General features: G+C 38.0%; 1 protein-coding gene across 1 annotated transcript in view; it reads left to right on the top strand.

Annotated features, from left to right (window-relative positions):
- Positions 1–16,468, top strand: part of RELN (reelin) — a 524,459-nt gene that overhangs the window by 395,826 nt on the left and 112,165 nt on the right. Inside the window, exons 25-27 of the mRNA XM_078442541.1 lie at positions 5,454–5,659; positions 10,141–10,312; positions 10,793–10,993. Coding sequence (XP_078298667.1) covers positions 5,454–5,659; positions 10,141–10,312; positions 10,793–10,993 — 579 coding nt within the window. The remainder of the gene's footprint in view (positions 1–5,453; positions 5,660–10,140; positions 10,313–10,792; positions 10,994–16,468) is intronic.

Raw genomic sequence — 16,468 nt, forward strand, 5'->3', positions numbered from 1 at the left:
ATACAGAGAAAGACAGATACCATATGATTTCACTCTTATGTGGATCCTGAGAAACATAACAGAAACCCATGGGGGAGGGGAAGGAAAAAAAAAAAAAAAGAGGTTAGAGTGGGAGAGAGCCAAAGCATAAGAGACTGTTAAAAACTGAGAACAAACTGAGGGTTGATGGGGGGTGGGAGGGAGGGCAGGGTAGGTGATGGGTATTGAGGAGGGCACCTTTTGGGATGAGCACTGGGTGTTGTATGGAAACCAATTTGACAGTAAATTTCATATATTAAAAAATAAAAATAAATAAATAAATAAATAAAAAATAAATAAATAAAAAATAAAAAATAAAAAAATAAAAAAAAAAAAAAAGAACTATAGCCACCAATTCTAGGACAACTAGAAATGTCCCAGTCTGCATCACAAATACACAGGTGTGGGTGATATACTGTAGGGCTGATATGTTGTGGAATCTGGGAAGAAATCCAAAATAAGTCAATTTATGCAAATGCAAAAATAGGTACAGGTTTTGTTTTGATGCAGGTGCAGAACAAAGAATCAGCCAGCAAACAAGATAGAGAATGATAGAAAATCAGGGATGGATTCCATTTAATGATATTTCCTATCCATTGACATTGAACATCCGCCGGGTATTATTATTAGAGATGATAGTCCACAAGCAACCAGTATACGTTGCATAGGTCTGGATACACTGTATAATTGCTCAGAAGTGGGAAGATAGTGTCTCCGTAAGCATCAATTTTAAAATAAGATTATGAATCCTTAACCAATATGTACCAAACATCCCAGTACACATGCGTGCGTACAGATATTTTATTTTTTTAATTTTTTTAACATTTATTTTATTTTTGAGACAGAGAGAGAGAGACAGAGCATGAACGGGGGAGGGTCAGAGAGAGGGAGACACAGAATCTGAAACAGGCTCCAGGCTCTGAGCTGTCAGCACAGAGCCCGACGCGGGGCTCGAACTCACAGACCACGAGATCATGACCTGAGCTGAAGTTGGCCGCTTAACCGACTGAGCCACCCAGGCACCCCCATACACAGATATTTTAAACACAGAAAGATTATATATCAATATGTATGTACTTAATTCAAGGTGATCTCTATTGTCAGACTACCTGGATCTGTACCTAGGCTCCAAAACTCATTAGCTCATTCATCTTGCAGACTTCCACATCTTTCTGTACCTTAGTTTTCTCTATTGTAGAGCGGGATGTTGGGACCATTGGTGGGTTAATGAAGGTAAAGAATAAAGAGTCATGTGGGGCACATAGAAATCATTCAGTAAGTGTTAGCTGTCACAATTACATTTTATTAGAGTGTATTTAAAACTTATATAATTAGGGGCACCTGGGTGGCTCTCAGTCAGTTGAGTGTCTGACTTCAGCTCAGGTCATGATCTCATGGTTTGTGGGTTCGAGCCCCGCATCTGTGCCGATGGCTTGGAGCCTGGATCCTGCTTCAGATTCTGTATTTCTCTCTCTCTCTGCCTCTCCCCTGCTTGCACTTTGTCTCTCAAAAATAATAAACATTTAAAAAATTATGAAAAAAATTAAAAATTTGTATCATTAAATATTTCTATCTATATGCCCTGCCACTAACTTAAAACCAGCATTTCAAAAGTAAAATCATTCTCTTCCCTTCCCAATCCAGCCTTTTCCCTATATTTTTGTCAGAATATCTGAAGAGCATTTTTTTTCTTTTTTCTCTTATATCAGTAGATCTGTTTTGAATTCTAAGTGAGACAAACTAGCTTGGTTCATGTAATCAGAACACAGGGAGGGCTTATATGAAGCTGGCCTCAGAGATACCTGGAACCAGAAACTCAAATGCCCACAGAACTCTCTCCTCTATTTTCAGGTCAGCTGTCATTATCAGAGTGGTGCCAGGACCACAGAGCTTTCTAAGCAGCTCTGTAGAAACATCTAGGGAAGGTTTCTGATTGGCCAGTCACAGTGCCTGGAGGAATGACATACTCTGATTGGCAGAGCCAGAGTCATGTGCTCACTGCTTTAGCACAGAGGTGGAATACACAATTTGGCAGCCCCTACCAGCCAAAGCAGTAACCCAAAGGAAAGGTTCCTTAGCCCTATTGCAAACCACCCTAAACCTAAAATGTGCTTCTATTTTGTCCCTCTTTGATCAATCAGGATGCTTTCCAGGACTGCTGCCCTAACTACACATCTTATTTTATTTTTTGAAACATCAGACTTCTGCTCCAAACAGAAATTTCTCCTCCCCATCCCAGGTTTCGATAATTTCCTTGTCTTTGTTTAATCTCCACTGCCTACCATCATGCCTTCTACTGTCTCTGTATCCCTATAAACCTTGTAAACGTCCTGCTCAAATCCTGCTTCTCCATGGAGCTTTGTGGCATGATGACTACACTGCTCTCTCCTTTCTTTGAATTCCTCCCTCACTTGCGTTCTATTCATAGATAGATCATAGTTTTATTTTTATTTTCATAGTACCCAGAAAGATGCTGAATCCTACTGACTGAGCTGAACTCTAGATAAGGTGTTTAACTCAGAAATGCATGCCATGAGCTAGGCATGTACAAATCAACAAGTACCTTGAGACTGAATAGATTATAGAATTGCTAGATGATCATATGACCAAGTGGGATTCAACAAGGAGTAGAATTTGGTCTGCTGCCCTAATTGTCATAATTGTCACTACACGTATTTGTGAACTCTCCTTCCAAGTTTGTTTTCCTATTGTGTATGGTGTTATTGGCACCCAATAATTCTTATTGAAAAGAAAGGAAGGAAGGAAGGAAGGAAGGAAGGAAGGAAGGAAGGAAGGAAGAAAGAAAGGGGAAAAGAAAGGAAGGAAGGAAGGAAGGAAGGAAGAAAGAAAAAGAAAGAGAAAGAGTGAGAGAAAGAAAGAAAAAGAAAATTAGAAAGCAGGAGGTTTTAAAGAAATGGTTGTTTTTGGGACACCTGGGTGGCTCAGTTAATTAAGCATCCTGCTCTTGATTTTGGCTCAGGTCATGATCTCACAATTGTGAGATCAAGCTCCATGTCAGGCTCAGTGTGAAGCAAGGAGCCTGCTTGGGATTCTCTCCCTCTCCCTGTCTATCTGCCCCTCTCTGGTCATGCTCTTTCTCTTTCTCCCTCTCTCTCTCTCTCAAAATAAATAAATAAATTTAAGAAAAAAAGAAATGGTTGTTTTCAAATAAATATAGAAATATTTTTCTAGTAGCATTTTGACTAGAGAATATTTTAATGGGAGGCAAATGTAAAGTTTTATGAAATGTTTTAGAGGTTGTGTTATGAAGTCTCTAGATTCTGAAGACATTACCTTTAAAATGTTTTATTTTATCTAAACCCTTAAAGCAGTGAGCCATTTTAACCTAGAATGTTGGAAGGAAATTGGATGGTATTTTTACACTCCAAAAATGAGGAGATCCATAACCTATTACTTTAACACGCATGCGTGCGCACATTAGATGTGTATATCTCTACACTTACACACACATAAATACATTGATAATAGTAGAATAGAAAAACTGCAAAGCATGTTGTTACATCAGATTCTAAATTCTGACAAAAAGTTTGCCGTAAGCCATTTCCTTTTTCTTTTTTATCTCCCTTTAAAACAATGTTCAGCATTTCAGGTCACTGAACAAAAGAAAATGACCTGTGCTAATTCTCTAGGAAAAAACACCTTCAGTGCCAAACTAAGCATTTGTATGATATTTTCTACCATTTACAAAAATCTCACAAAATCCTTTCAAAACCTTTGTCGACCAACACCATAGTCTCCTGGAAAAAAAGCACTACTCTGTGAATTTCACAATAGACCAATCATTCCAATCAGCTAATTGTGATAATTGGATTTTTTATAATTCTCCTCACCTTAGATCTTTGTCCTTCTGGCTCATTTCCACATGCCAAATTTTTATAGAAGTTTTCTGGATTGGAATTAACTAGATAGGTTCTATAGTTTTTCTTCTAAAAATCATTCTTCCTGAAATGATCCTGAGGCATGAAAATTCTAGGCCAGATTATAATAACCTCTGAGGTGTTTCTCACTTACAATATCTCAAATCAACAAAAATAAAAGTTAAAAGCATACATAACACGTTGAAAATGCCTATTACTTTTAGGATTTTCTCAAATACGTACTTAAAATTGAGAATTCCAAAGAATAAGTTCTTGTCTCAGGATTAACTTCAGTTCTCATTTTGCTGCTCCCTCGTTTGTTTTGGAGTCTCTTAATTGGCTTTAGATTTATCAGGAACAGTGTAGTGTTTTAATTATCCCCAAGTATTTCCCCTGTGACTTCTAATAACTGAAACCCTTTCTTAATTAACTTAGTGGATTAGAATCGGGTTTAAATTATAAGTCTGAGGGATGTTTTTCTCTATACTATGTATCCTATCTCAATTTTTCTTCCTGGCTTTTAACCGAACTCCTTGGGAGCTCTCCAAGACCAATTCAGTGCAGTCTATGGATTAGCTTTGGCGGTACCTCTGGGTGGAAGAATCTCATGGGCAAACCGTTTTTCAGTCCCATTAGTGCGAACCCATTTATGCAAAACAGGAATGACAACAAACCTTGTCAACTTGAGTCTAGTACTTCACCACATGACTGTGACATGTAGGGGACACACTGAGCAAAGGAAGCAGGTTGAGGATATTTTCAACATTTTTTGAGACACAAAGAGACCATTTCATGGTCACAAAAACTTACTGAAATGGTCCCTCCCACCCTCTCTGTTACCAAGAAAGAGACAGAGAGAGAGACTGACCAGGAGCCTCAGAGACTTGAGTACTCTTTCTTTTTGTCAAAAAGTTATTATTTTGCATGTTTCACTTTAATTCCCAGGGAGGAGGGGGGTCAGGGCCTATCTCTGGAGAGGATGTTCCCTCAGCAAGACATGCCATGTGCTAGGCAAATTACATGCAACATCTATTTCATCTAATTGTCACAGCACCCTATAAGGAAGGTATTATTACCCATATTGTTTCTTTGAGGAAAAGAAAAGCTCAGAAAGGTCACACAGCTAGTGAACAGCATGAATAATGGTCTAAAATTCCAACCCAATTCCAACTGATTTCAAAGTATATGGTCTTTCTTCTCCACTACTCTGCCTGGAAGAGATTTACAAAGCAAATACGTGGAGTGTTTTAATTAAAATTAATTTTGCTTTATTTTTAAAGACTTTCAAATACTCTTTGGTATAATTAGCAGTTCCCTAGGGTCTCATAACCAAGTCTGGGAATCAGTGATGCAGAGACTAATCAAATGTATTCAGGAACAGTTACCATAACCAGAGCAGAGAATTAAATGGCACAACTTGCTCCTCTCAACAGTATAACGGGAACAAAATCATCTCCACCTGATGCTAGGATGTGCATATGATCTTGAAACTGAAATGACAGAATGCCAAAGAGCCCCCAGATTATTGAATCTGTGGTTCTTCTGTCTTTTGGAAAGGCTGGGAAAAGGCAGCTGGTGAGCTGGGATCTGGACACCTCTTGGGTCGACTTTGTCCAGTTCTACATCCAGATTGGTGGAGAGAGCGCTGCGTGCAACAAACCCGACAGCAGAGAGGAAGGTGTCCTCCTTCAGTACAGCAACAATGGGGGCATCCAGTGGCACCTGCTGGCAGAAATGTACTTCTCAGACTTCAGCAAACCCAGGTAACCACCCCTGATGGCCTTCCACTGGTTTCCAGGAACAGTAAAGAGTTCAGTTTTCTTGAGCTGTTTCTCGAATGTTAACTATTGCAAACATAGACAGACTCATTAGATTCTGACATAAATGATAGCCCGGTATATAAAAATTTCATTTCATTTGTTTATGGACAAAAAGCACTCACTTTCGTGTTTGAATTTTTAAAGAATTTGGGGAAAATTGTGACTAGAGGAAAAGACAACGGAACAGTTTTCCCAAAGAAACTGCATGATATAGGGATGTTCCAAGCTCACATTCCAGTTTGCAGGTTTTGTGAATGCACACACACACACACATTTATATATATATATAAAGAAGCATACATTTATATATTAACATCTGGATATGGATATAGGTGTTCATTGGTTAGATTTAACAGCAAGATGGATTTTATTAAAAGTTTTCAAGGGTGCCTGGGTGGTTAGGTTCTGACTTCGGCTCAGGTCATGATCTCATGGTTCGTGGGTTCAAGCCCCGTGTCAGGCTCTGTGCTGACAGCTCAGAGCCTGGAGCCTGCTTCAGATTTTGTGTCTCCCTCTCTCTGTGCCCCTCCCCGGCTCACACTGTGTCTCTCTCTCAAAAATAAATAAACATTAAAATTTTTTTTAAGTTTTCATATTAGCACCAGAGCTAGTCCTGGACAAAATATGAATGAATCTGTGGGGCTCAGATTTCTGAAATTTTTTACTGACCCATCCCTGTCTTGATTTTCATGCAAGGAGGAAATATATAATACCTTAGACAATAACTCTTAAGGAGTTTGGGAAAATGACTCGTGTTTAATACTAATCCCTATACCAGACAATCAATGTGTTTTTCTATATTTAAATTTAGTTATTTTACAATTACGTAGCATTTTGAAATTCTGTATTTATACTTTATATTTTATATGTGTCATTAAAATCTATTCAAGGATATCATTTTTAGAGTATTCCTCTTATAATCTCATGTTTGTACTTTAACAAAGAGACAGAATTTTTCTTTATATGTTGACCACCAACCCATTTGAAGTTTTAACATCCTATTTGGCATTTTACAACTGAACTTTGTTTTATTGAAGAAAAATATTATTGAAGACTCTGTAGGTTCAGTTCTTACAAATTAAATTATTTTAAACATACTGTATAACAGAGAGCTATTTTGTAGCTTGAAGATTTAGAAGTTTGTTCTTTTAAAACACTGAGTCACTTAAAGGTGACATAACTTTCCATAATATAACATAAGTACCCATGCAGATAGACCAACCAAAAGTACTTCTTCTGAGAGACACTGAGAGAATCTAAAACCAGAGAAGAGCCAGGGTGCCTGGGTGGCTCAGTCGGTTAAGTGTCCAGCTTCAGCTCAGGGTTCCTGGGTTTAAGCCCCATATCAGGCTCTATGCTGACAGCTCAGAGCCTGGAGCCTGCTTCAGATTCTGTCTCCCTCTCTCTCTGCCCCTCCACTGTTCATGCTCTGTCTCTGTCTCTCTGTCTCTCTTTCTCTCTCTCAAAAATAAATAAAACATTTTTTTAATAAAAATAAAAAAATTAAACCAGAGAAAAGCCAACTTGGGTAAAATGAGAGACATAACATCCAGGGAGAATGTCAGGAATGGTGTGTGGGAAATGGGACCTGGTGAGATTTCCTCCGGTACAAGGAAGAGGGAATTCATAATGGTGCCAAACTAGCTGAAACAACAATTTAAAATAATGGAAATTACTTTTTCCAAATAATATCATTGGCAATCTGGAAATTATTCAGCATTCAGTAAAGTGACTGAAGTACTGTATAGACAAACAGAAGTTCAGTAGCTTTTTCAGATTTCATAAATATTCAGTTTTGATTTATGGGAATTTTTCTTTAGGACCAGACTGTTTCACCACATTATCAAAGAGTTCTATGACACTAAAAATGGTTGGGAAATTTTGAGTTGGAAGATATCAGAAAAAGACCCCGTTCATGGTGGCAAATACATAAATATAAGGACTAATTTTAACAAACAATACTAAGCATCTGTGTAAAGAAGACTACAAAATTTCCTTCAGAGATATAATAGAAGACAAATAAGTGGAAAATAATATAACATCTCTAGATAGGAAAACTAAAGATTGTGATATGCAGATACTTCTTAATTTATGTTTCACGCAATTCCAATCAAAATCTTAGTGGAGAGGCCCCTGGGTGGCTCAGTCGGTTAAGCGTCCGACTTCGGCTCAGGTCATGATCTCGCGGTTCGTGAGTTCAAGCCCCGCGTTGGGCTCTGTGCTGATGGCTCAGAGCCAGGAGCCTGTTTCAGATTCTGTCTCCCTCTCTCTCTGACCCTACCCCGTTCATGCTCTATCTCTCTCTGTCTCAAAAATAAATAAAGGTTAAAAAAAAATTTTTTTTTTAAATCTTAATGGAATTTGGGGGTGGGGAAGGACTTTGTATCTAGACATATAAACTGGCAAAAATAGCTTAAACTGTTGGGGAAAAAAGAGGAATGCCCCACATGATATTAAAACACACTGTATAACCTAAGGTATTTGAATGGTGCATGGATAGACAGAAACAGTGAACCAAATAGATCACCCAGAAATTGGCTCAGATGTGTGTAAAATCTTGTATATTAAAAAAAAAATAAAAGACACATCAACTATCAATGAGAAAGAAGTGGTTATTCAAACAAGCAGTGTTAGAAAAAAATGGGTAGGCTCTAGGGGAAAATTATCTATTAGATCATTACCCTACCCCATCAAAAACTGTTAAAGACTGGTTAAAGATTTAAACACTTTCTGATCTTAGAAAGAGATGTAAACTTCCTAAACACAAATTCAGTGGAAGAATTAACAGAGGAAAGGGCTACTTATGTAGAAATATACTACGTGTGAATGTGTAACTACATACACATGTAACACATGCCTGTCAAAGAAAACAAAGAAGAGAAGAAAGACTGAGAAAATATTTGCAACCAATATGAGAAACAGAGGATTGATGTTACTGTAAAGATTATCGAAAATACCAGTAAGATCCCAATTTTAAAAAATGGGTACAAGAAATGAGTAGATGTTACAAAAGAGAAAACACAGAGGTTTAATGAAATATGAATAATAGCCAATGTCTGTTGCAATAAAAAAGATATCATTTTTCATCAGTCCGGTGGTCATTTTTTAATGATAACACCAGTGCTATTTCCACATGGGAGCAGCAAGACAGGTCATTCTGCAAACCGTATGACTCTTCCAGGAAGAAATTTGGAAAAATCAGGAGCCTTAAACATGACTAGTTTATTCAACCTGGTAATTTCATGTCTAGGAATTATCTGTAAATCTTTCTAAACCTTTCTAAATTATTTCTAAAGAAATAAACCGAGTCATAGCTGTACACATAAAGGTTTTCAACACAGAATTATTTATAACAGAGAGAAGTAAAATAAACAATAGTATGTCTGTGTCATGAAAATATATAGACAGTAAAATGATCTTAAAAAATAACTATACTGACACGAGATGTGCATATGACATAATATGAAATTTCAGACTGTAGGATGCTGAATTATACATATATTTCACCTATAGGAAAGATTACATGCTTTAATGATACATCAAGATGTTAGCACAAGTCAACCCCATGCAGAAGATTATGGGTGATTTTCTGTTTCATTTGTTTTTATTAAAAAAAAAATGTTTCTTCTTAATGTTTATTCATTTTTGAGAGAGAGAGAGAGAGAGAGAATGAGAGCAAGCTGGGGAGGGGGCAGAGAGAGAGAGAGGGAGACACAGAATCCAAAGCAGGCTCCAGGCTCCAAACTGCCAGCACAGAGCCCGACGTGGGGCTCAAATCCACGAACCGTGAGATCGTGACCTGAGCCAAAGTCCAACGCTTAATCAACTGAGCCACCCAGGCGCCCCATCATTTTTAATGCATAGTAAAATGAAATGGTTTGGAAAAAATTTTAATTCTATTTTAATGTAATAATATACAGAGGAACAGTTTTTTTCGAAGTATTTCTTAAAAATGTTATGCCGTTGTCATGGTAATCAAAAGGTTCAGTAAATCAGACTTAGTAGAAATATCTGCCTCAAAAAGTTACAATTCCAAATGGAATAAACATGGCCAGGACGAAACGGATTTACAACTTTAAACCTCTTGATCTGATCTGTCTAAACTTAAAAAAAATGTATCAAGAGATCAGGGGCGCCTGCGTGGCTCAGTCGGTTAAGCATCGGACTTCAGCTCAGGTCATGATCTCACGGTTTGTGTATTCGAGCCCGCATCGGGCTCTATGCTAACAGCTCAGAGCCTGGAGCCTGCTTTGGATTCTGTGTCTCCCTCTGTGTCTGCCCCTCCCCTGTTCTGTCTCTCCCTGTCTCTCAAAAGATCAAACAAAATTAAACTTTCTCTTGTTGCTACTCTTGTTATTTAAACAGCTGCTAAGAAGAAAAACAGCCTTTCCTTTCCCAGCCGTAAATGATTTCCTTTTATGCAGATTCGTCTACCTGGAACTTCCAGCTGCCGCTAAGACCTCTTGCACAAGGTTCCGCTGGTGGCAGCCTGTGTTCTCAGGGGAAGGCTACGATCAGTGGGCAGTTGATGACATCATCATTCTGTCAGAGAAACAAAAGCAGGTCATCCCCATTGTGAACCCGACTTTACCCCAGGTATCTTTCCTATGCCTGAACTCCAAGAAGACAGGATTATAAAAATAGATGGGATTACGGAATTCCTCACTTCCCCCAAAGATTGATTGCTTGACCCTGGAATATAAGCTTTATAAGTAACATAAGTTTTCTGTGTTTGTAGTTACTTTTTTACACTTAATCGTTTTGTTTTCTCTCTATGCTACTAGTTCACAGATTATTTAGATATTTTAAAAAAATGGCTAGGAAGTCTGGCCAAGACATCAAGCACAATTATTAATGTGTTTATAAAATTAGATATACAGTGGCAAAATATTTTCAGTGGTTAAATCATCAGGAAAAAGGGCTTATGGCATTAAAAAATAATAATTTAGAGATTCTGCTGTATTTTCCTAGCAATACAAATCATACATGGCCCTGCATGTCATAAACTGAAAATTCCTTTCTTGTTTTCAAAGCTATCAAATTGCCTTTCTGTGTTGTCTGTGTTGTTTCTAATAGAACTTTTATGAGAAGCCAGCTTTTGATTACCCTATGAATCAAATGAGTGTGTGGTTGATGTTGGCTAATGAAGGAATGGTTAAAAATGAAACTTTCTGCTCTGCCACACCATCAGCCATGGTATTTGGAAAATCAGATGGGGATCGCTTTGCAGTAACTCGAGATTTGACTCTGAAACCTGGATATGTTCTACAGTTTAAGGTATTTATGCACAGACTTCTTCCCAGGGCAGGTAAAAGAGCAAACCGTCTCCCAGACTTGTAAGTGACATCGAAAGAACACAAATTTTTCAAGCTCTCTTGAAGAAGGGACTCACTTGAACAAAGGTTCAGCATTCTTAGAATGGCAAAGCTCTTTATTTAGCTTTACCCACAATGAAAAAAACTGGTCAGGTTGAAAACTGACCTTTAGATTTTCTATCTGATTATGACTTAATGAATCCCATGCTTCTGAAGGGTAAGAGAGTTCTCTTTTTCAATTTGCTAATGCTTTGGGGACTTATGAGTTATTTTGTGTTTTTACTATAGGATTTTCAAACAACTTCCCTTCCTTTGATTCAGTAAATTTATGCCTTAATGATCACTGCTTTCTTAAAACCTTGCTGTTTTTCAGCACTGTGATAACATGTCTACACATATAGGAGTGCCTGGGTGGCTCGGTCAGTTAGGCGTCCAACTCTTGGTTTCGGCTCAGGTCCTGATCTCCCAGTTTGTGAGATTGAGCCCTGTGTCAGGCTCTGCACTGACAGCGTGGAGCCTGCTTGGGATTCTCTCTGTATACTGTCTCTGCTTCTCCCCGACTAGTGCTCGCTCTCTCTTGCTCTCTGTCTCTCAAAATAAATAAATAAACATTAAAAAAAAAAAAAAAAACACCAAGAACATGTCAACATGTATAGCAAGTATTTACTCTGACAAGCTCTTTTTTCAGAAGCCTAATCAAAATTTCATTTTGTTTATAATAAAATCCCACTGGTGAATTCTGGGGTCGAAAGTAATGCAGTTTTAATGAGCTAGCACAACTACATGGTCCTTACGTAACGGCAGGATGCAGATGGTAAATAATTTACAAATGGAATTATTCAAGAGATCAGATGTTTATAGGCAGCTCTTCAAATATGATTTCCACAGGTCTGTAAACAAGAAATTTAGTCATAAATAAAATGATTAGTGAAATGTTATTCTTCTCTGTTTAGAGTTTGATGCTAAACTACAGTGGGAAAACCATTAACAGCAGTATACGACTCTATATTAATGTGTTGGTACTGCCTAAAAATGGTAACAAAATAGTGGCAATAGCAAAATAATACCTTGCTGGAATACTATGCTCTTTCTCACTTGACACCTTCTCAATTTCATTAATCACAAAATCACAATACTGTAGGTGTTAAAATCTGCAAGATGGCATTCTGGTGTTTAAAAAATCTAAATCAGGGGGCGCCTGGGTGACTCAGTCAGTTAAGCATCCAACTATGGCTCAGGTCATGATCTTGTGGTTGGTAGGTTCAAGCCCTGCATCAGGCTCTGTGCTGACAGCTCAGAGCCTCGAGCCTGCTTCGGGTTCTGTGTCTCCCTCTCTCTCGGCTCCTCCCCCACTCATGCTCTGTCTCTGTATCTCTCTCTCTCTCTCTCTCTCAAAAATAAACATTTTAAAACATTACAAATAAAATAAAATTAAAAATCTAAATCAAGAAAACATTATGAAATGTTTCAAGTACTTAAACAACCAGCAAGAATGCACAATGCCTAAGATAATGTCAATTCTCAAATGACACCAGCAGAAGACTTTTGATTGTTGCTATTAATTGATAATAGATATGTAATATGGGTCATTTGGGGATTGATGATTAATGTATATTTAGAATCTGTGACAAGAACTTGGTGTCATTTGTACAAAGTGCTGGTACATTTTTGTAATGCATGCCATTTGTCAAACACTAGTTGTTAAGAATATAGACATGAAAAATATGGCCCTGGCCCTCAAGGAACTCAGAAATTAGGAAGTGAGCCAGAAGAGAGAACAGTAATTCTCACAAGAGTGTTGTAGTAGAAATAGGCTCTGGGTGGTATGAGAGTACCTGGCATATTGCCTGGCGTGTGGCAGATGCTCCAAAAACATCTGTCAGTTGGAAGGATGGATGGATGGATGGATGGATGGATGGATGGACGGATGGATGGAAGGATGGATGGAAAGATGGATGGGTGGATAGATGGATGGATAGATGGATAAGTTGAAATGAAAGGTCTCTGGAAATACAGACTTAGCCAGATGAACAATGGAAGGGGAAGAATTCCAGTTAGAGGGAACAGAATGTGCAAATATACAAAAATAAATGAAAGTGCAAATTAGAAATGAAAATTTGGAAACTCTTAGGAGTTTGGAGTGTGTGCCACAAAGTTGAGAGAGAAAGTTGATCCTCGTTACCTTTATATGGTACGTTAAGCCACTTGGACATTAACCCAAGAGCAGTGAGTCATGGAAGGGTTTTAATACATTAAGTGCAAGAATCAGACCCGTTTTAGAAAGATCCTTCCAGCAGCAGTATAGGTGTCGACTTAACAAGAGGAGAAACTGTAATCAACAAGTGCATTTATTCATTTATGCAACAAATATTTGTAAAGCCTCTACTATATACCAGACTCTGTTTTATGCTATGAGCATAAATAGGAATAGAGAGTGTGGACTCCAGTGGTGTGGGGTAGTTATCATTTTATAAGGTGTTGTCAGGTTCCCTCACTAATAAAATGACTTTTAAGCTGAGACCTACAAAAGTTAAAAGGGTGAGTTATGCAGCTTTCTGGGAAAGACCATTCCAGGCACAAGGTACAAAAAGTACAAAGGCCTGGCATCAGGAGTGTGCTTGCAAGAGTTCAGAAAATCACAAGGACGCCATTGTGACTAGAGCAAAGAGAGCGAGAACAGGGAGACACATCGAAAAAAGGTCAGACTTGGACTTTTGCTCTGAATAAAATGGCTAGCAGAAGAGACATACTCTGACTCAGGCTTTTAAAGAATCTGGTGACTGTGCTGGGAGTACAGTGGCAGAGGCAAAGGTGGAGACAGAAAGACCAGCTGGGCAGCTATTGCAATGATCCAGGTAAAAGATGAGGACTGTGCAAGAGTGGAGGAGGCGGGGAGAAGTACTCAGATTGTTGACTATATTCTGAGTAAAGAAAGGATGCTAGAGTAGTCATCAAAGTATGAAATGAGGCCAGATTAAAGCACTGCGTGAGATTATAAAAATAAGTAGATGATCTGCGAGATGTGAAAGGGGAAGAGTCAACAGGTTTTGGTGACCTGTTGGATGATAGAATGGATTTTAGAATGACTCCCACATTCCTGGCTCCAGTCATTGAAACTGGAGATACAGGAAGATTTGTTTTAGGGTATGGATGATGAGGGCAGACCTGGGCCTACGGAACTGGGGATGCCTGTGGACTGCTGACATGGAAATACATGGGAAGCAGTTATGGACCTTTCCAGACAGCTGGAGAGAGGCCCAGTCTGGGAGTTGTAGGTATTTAGAAGGAATTTGAAATTATGATGTGAACGACTTAATAAGGAGCATGTATAGAGTACAAAGATAAGAAAGCCAAGAATTGAATGCTAGAAAACATTAACAGTTAAGAAGCAGACTAAATGGTCAATTTAAAAAGGCATAGACTTGTCAGGCCACTGAAAGTGTGTGCTACTTTCCTACTTTAGAAACAATGATGGCCATAATGAAAAGCTAACTGTGTGTGCCCTTTGTAATTACCATCAACTCTTACCAACCAAAAGCTAATGCTTACTAATGCGCAACGAAAGGAATTTGTGCTAAAAGAGTTTAATCATGCATCTGAGATTGTCAAGTCTTTGCTTATATTATTGACATTGAATTATATAAACTTGGATAAATGTATCGCAATAAAATTCCTACTAGCCCAATTATAAAGTCTTCTGGGAGATGCTTTCTAGGGAGTATGGGAGTGAGTATGGGAATAAGGAAAATATAGAATCTTCTTTTGAAAGACTGGATCCAACTACCAATAGTCACAAGTATGAACTGGTTGACCTCTTGATGTCTGGACCAGTATTATGCCTGTGACCCTACCTTTTCTTCATCCTTTATTCTTCGGTCATGATCATGTTCCTTTGAGTGCTTACTTCAGTTTTTTTATACAATTTGACTATTCTTATCTCTAGGCTTATACATTAAAGCTCTATGGTGGCTCCCACCAACAATCTAAATAAGATATGAATAGATCATTCATGTAAGATGGTATGTAATTAAATAGGGGCGCCTGGGTGGCTCAGTTGGTAAGCGTCTAACTCTTGATTTTGGCTTAGGTCATGATCTCATGGTTTATGAGTTTGAGCCCCGCCCAGGATTCTCTCTCCATCTCTCTCTGCCCCTCCTCACTCTCACTTTCTCTCCCTCTCTCTCTCAAAATAAATAAATAAACTTACAAAAAAAAAAGATGGCAGGGGCACCCGGGTGGCTCAGTCATTTAAGCGTCTGACTTCAGCTCACATCATGATCTCTCGGTTCGTGGGTTCAAGCCCTGCATTGGGCTCTGTGCTGACAGCTCAGAGCCTGGAGCCTGCTTCGGATTCTGTGTCTCCCTCTCTCTCCACCCCTCCCCTGCTCATGCTCTATCTCTCTCTGTCTCTCAAAAGTAAATAAATGTTTAAAAATTTTTTTAATAAAAAAATTAAAAATTAAAACAAATGAAAAAAAGATGGCATATAACCAAATAAATATCAAGAAAAGAGATTGATATTTATAATTACCAAAAAATATAAGCTAAAACAGTAATAAAATTATTTGTACATATACTAATTTAGAAAGAAACTGTTTTAAACCTAAATAACATTCAGAGCTGTGGTAAAACTGATTCATTTGAACCCAGCTGATTAAAAATGAACACATACAAATAAAAAAATTTAAAGTGTTTCTGCATTTTGATTCAGTAATGCTATTTCTAGGAATTTATCTGGTGATAACAGATCAACTAAAGAACAAACATATATTCTTTGCAATGCTGCATATAATAATAAAACAATATGTTAAATAGAAAGTAAAAGGAAAGTTTTATTTATCTATCTATTTATTTATTTAATGTTTATTTTTGAGAGAGAGACAGAGCATGAGTAGGGGAGGAGCAGAGAGAGAGGAAGACACAGAAGCTGAAGTAGGTTCCAGGCTCCAAGCTATCAGCACAGAGCCCCACACAGGGCTCGACCCCACGAACCACGAGATCATGACCTGAGCTGAAGTTGGTTGCTTACCTGAGGCGCCCCACAAAAGGAAAGTTTAGGAAGTGTGATGACTTCAACAATAACCAAAATGTATGCCTCTTCATAAAGATTAGAAGAGAAAACAGGAAAAAAAAATACCCATGCTAGGGCATTGGGATTTAAGTTGCTTTATTTATTTTTCTTTTTTTAAAAATACTATTAATCCTGTGATGACATTCCTCTATATGAGTGCACAGGACAATAACGGTTTTATTTCTACATTATTTTTGCTTATTTGATGCAGTGGCAAAAACTTAGCTCTTTTCATCTAAGTTAGCAATGATTTCTTACTGAGCTTTGGCAAGAAAATGGAGTAAAGATGTTTGTTCCACTGAAAGCAGAAGGATGGCACTCACTTCAGGTAACCTTCATGTCCCGAGGAGGATAGCTCTTTATCTT

The sequence above is a fragment of the Panthera onca genome, chromosome A2, assembly GCF_046562875.1.
Source record: "Panthera onca isolate mPanOnc1 chromosome A2, mPanOnc1 haplotype 2, whole genome shotgun sequence".
NCBI lineage: Eukaryota > Metazoa > Chordata > Mammalia > Carnivora > Felidae > Panthera > Panthera onca.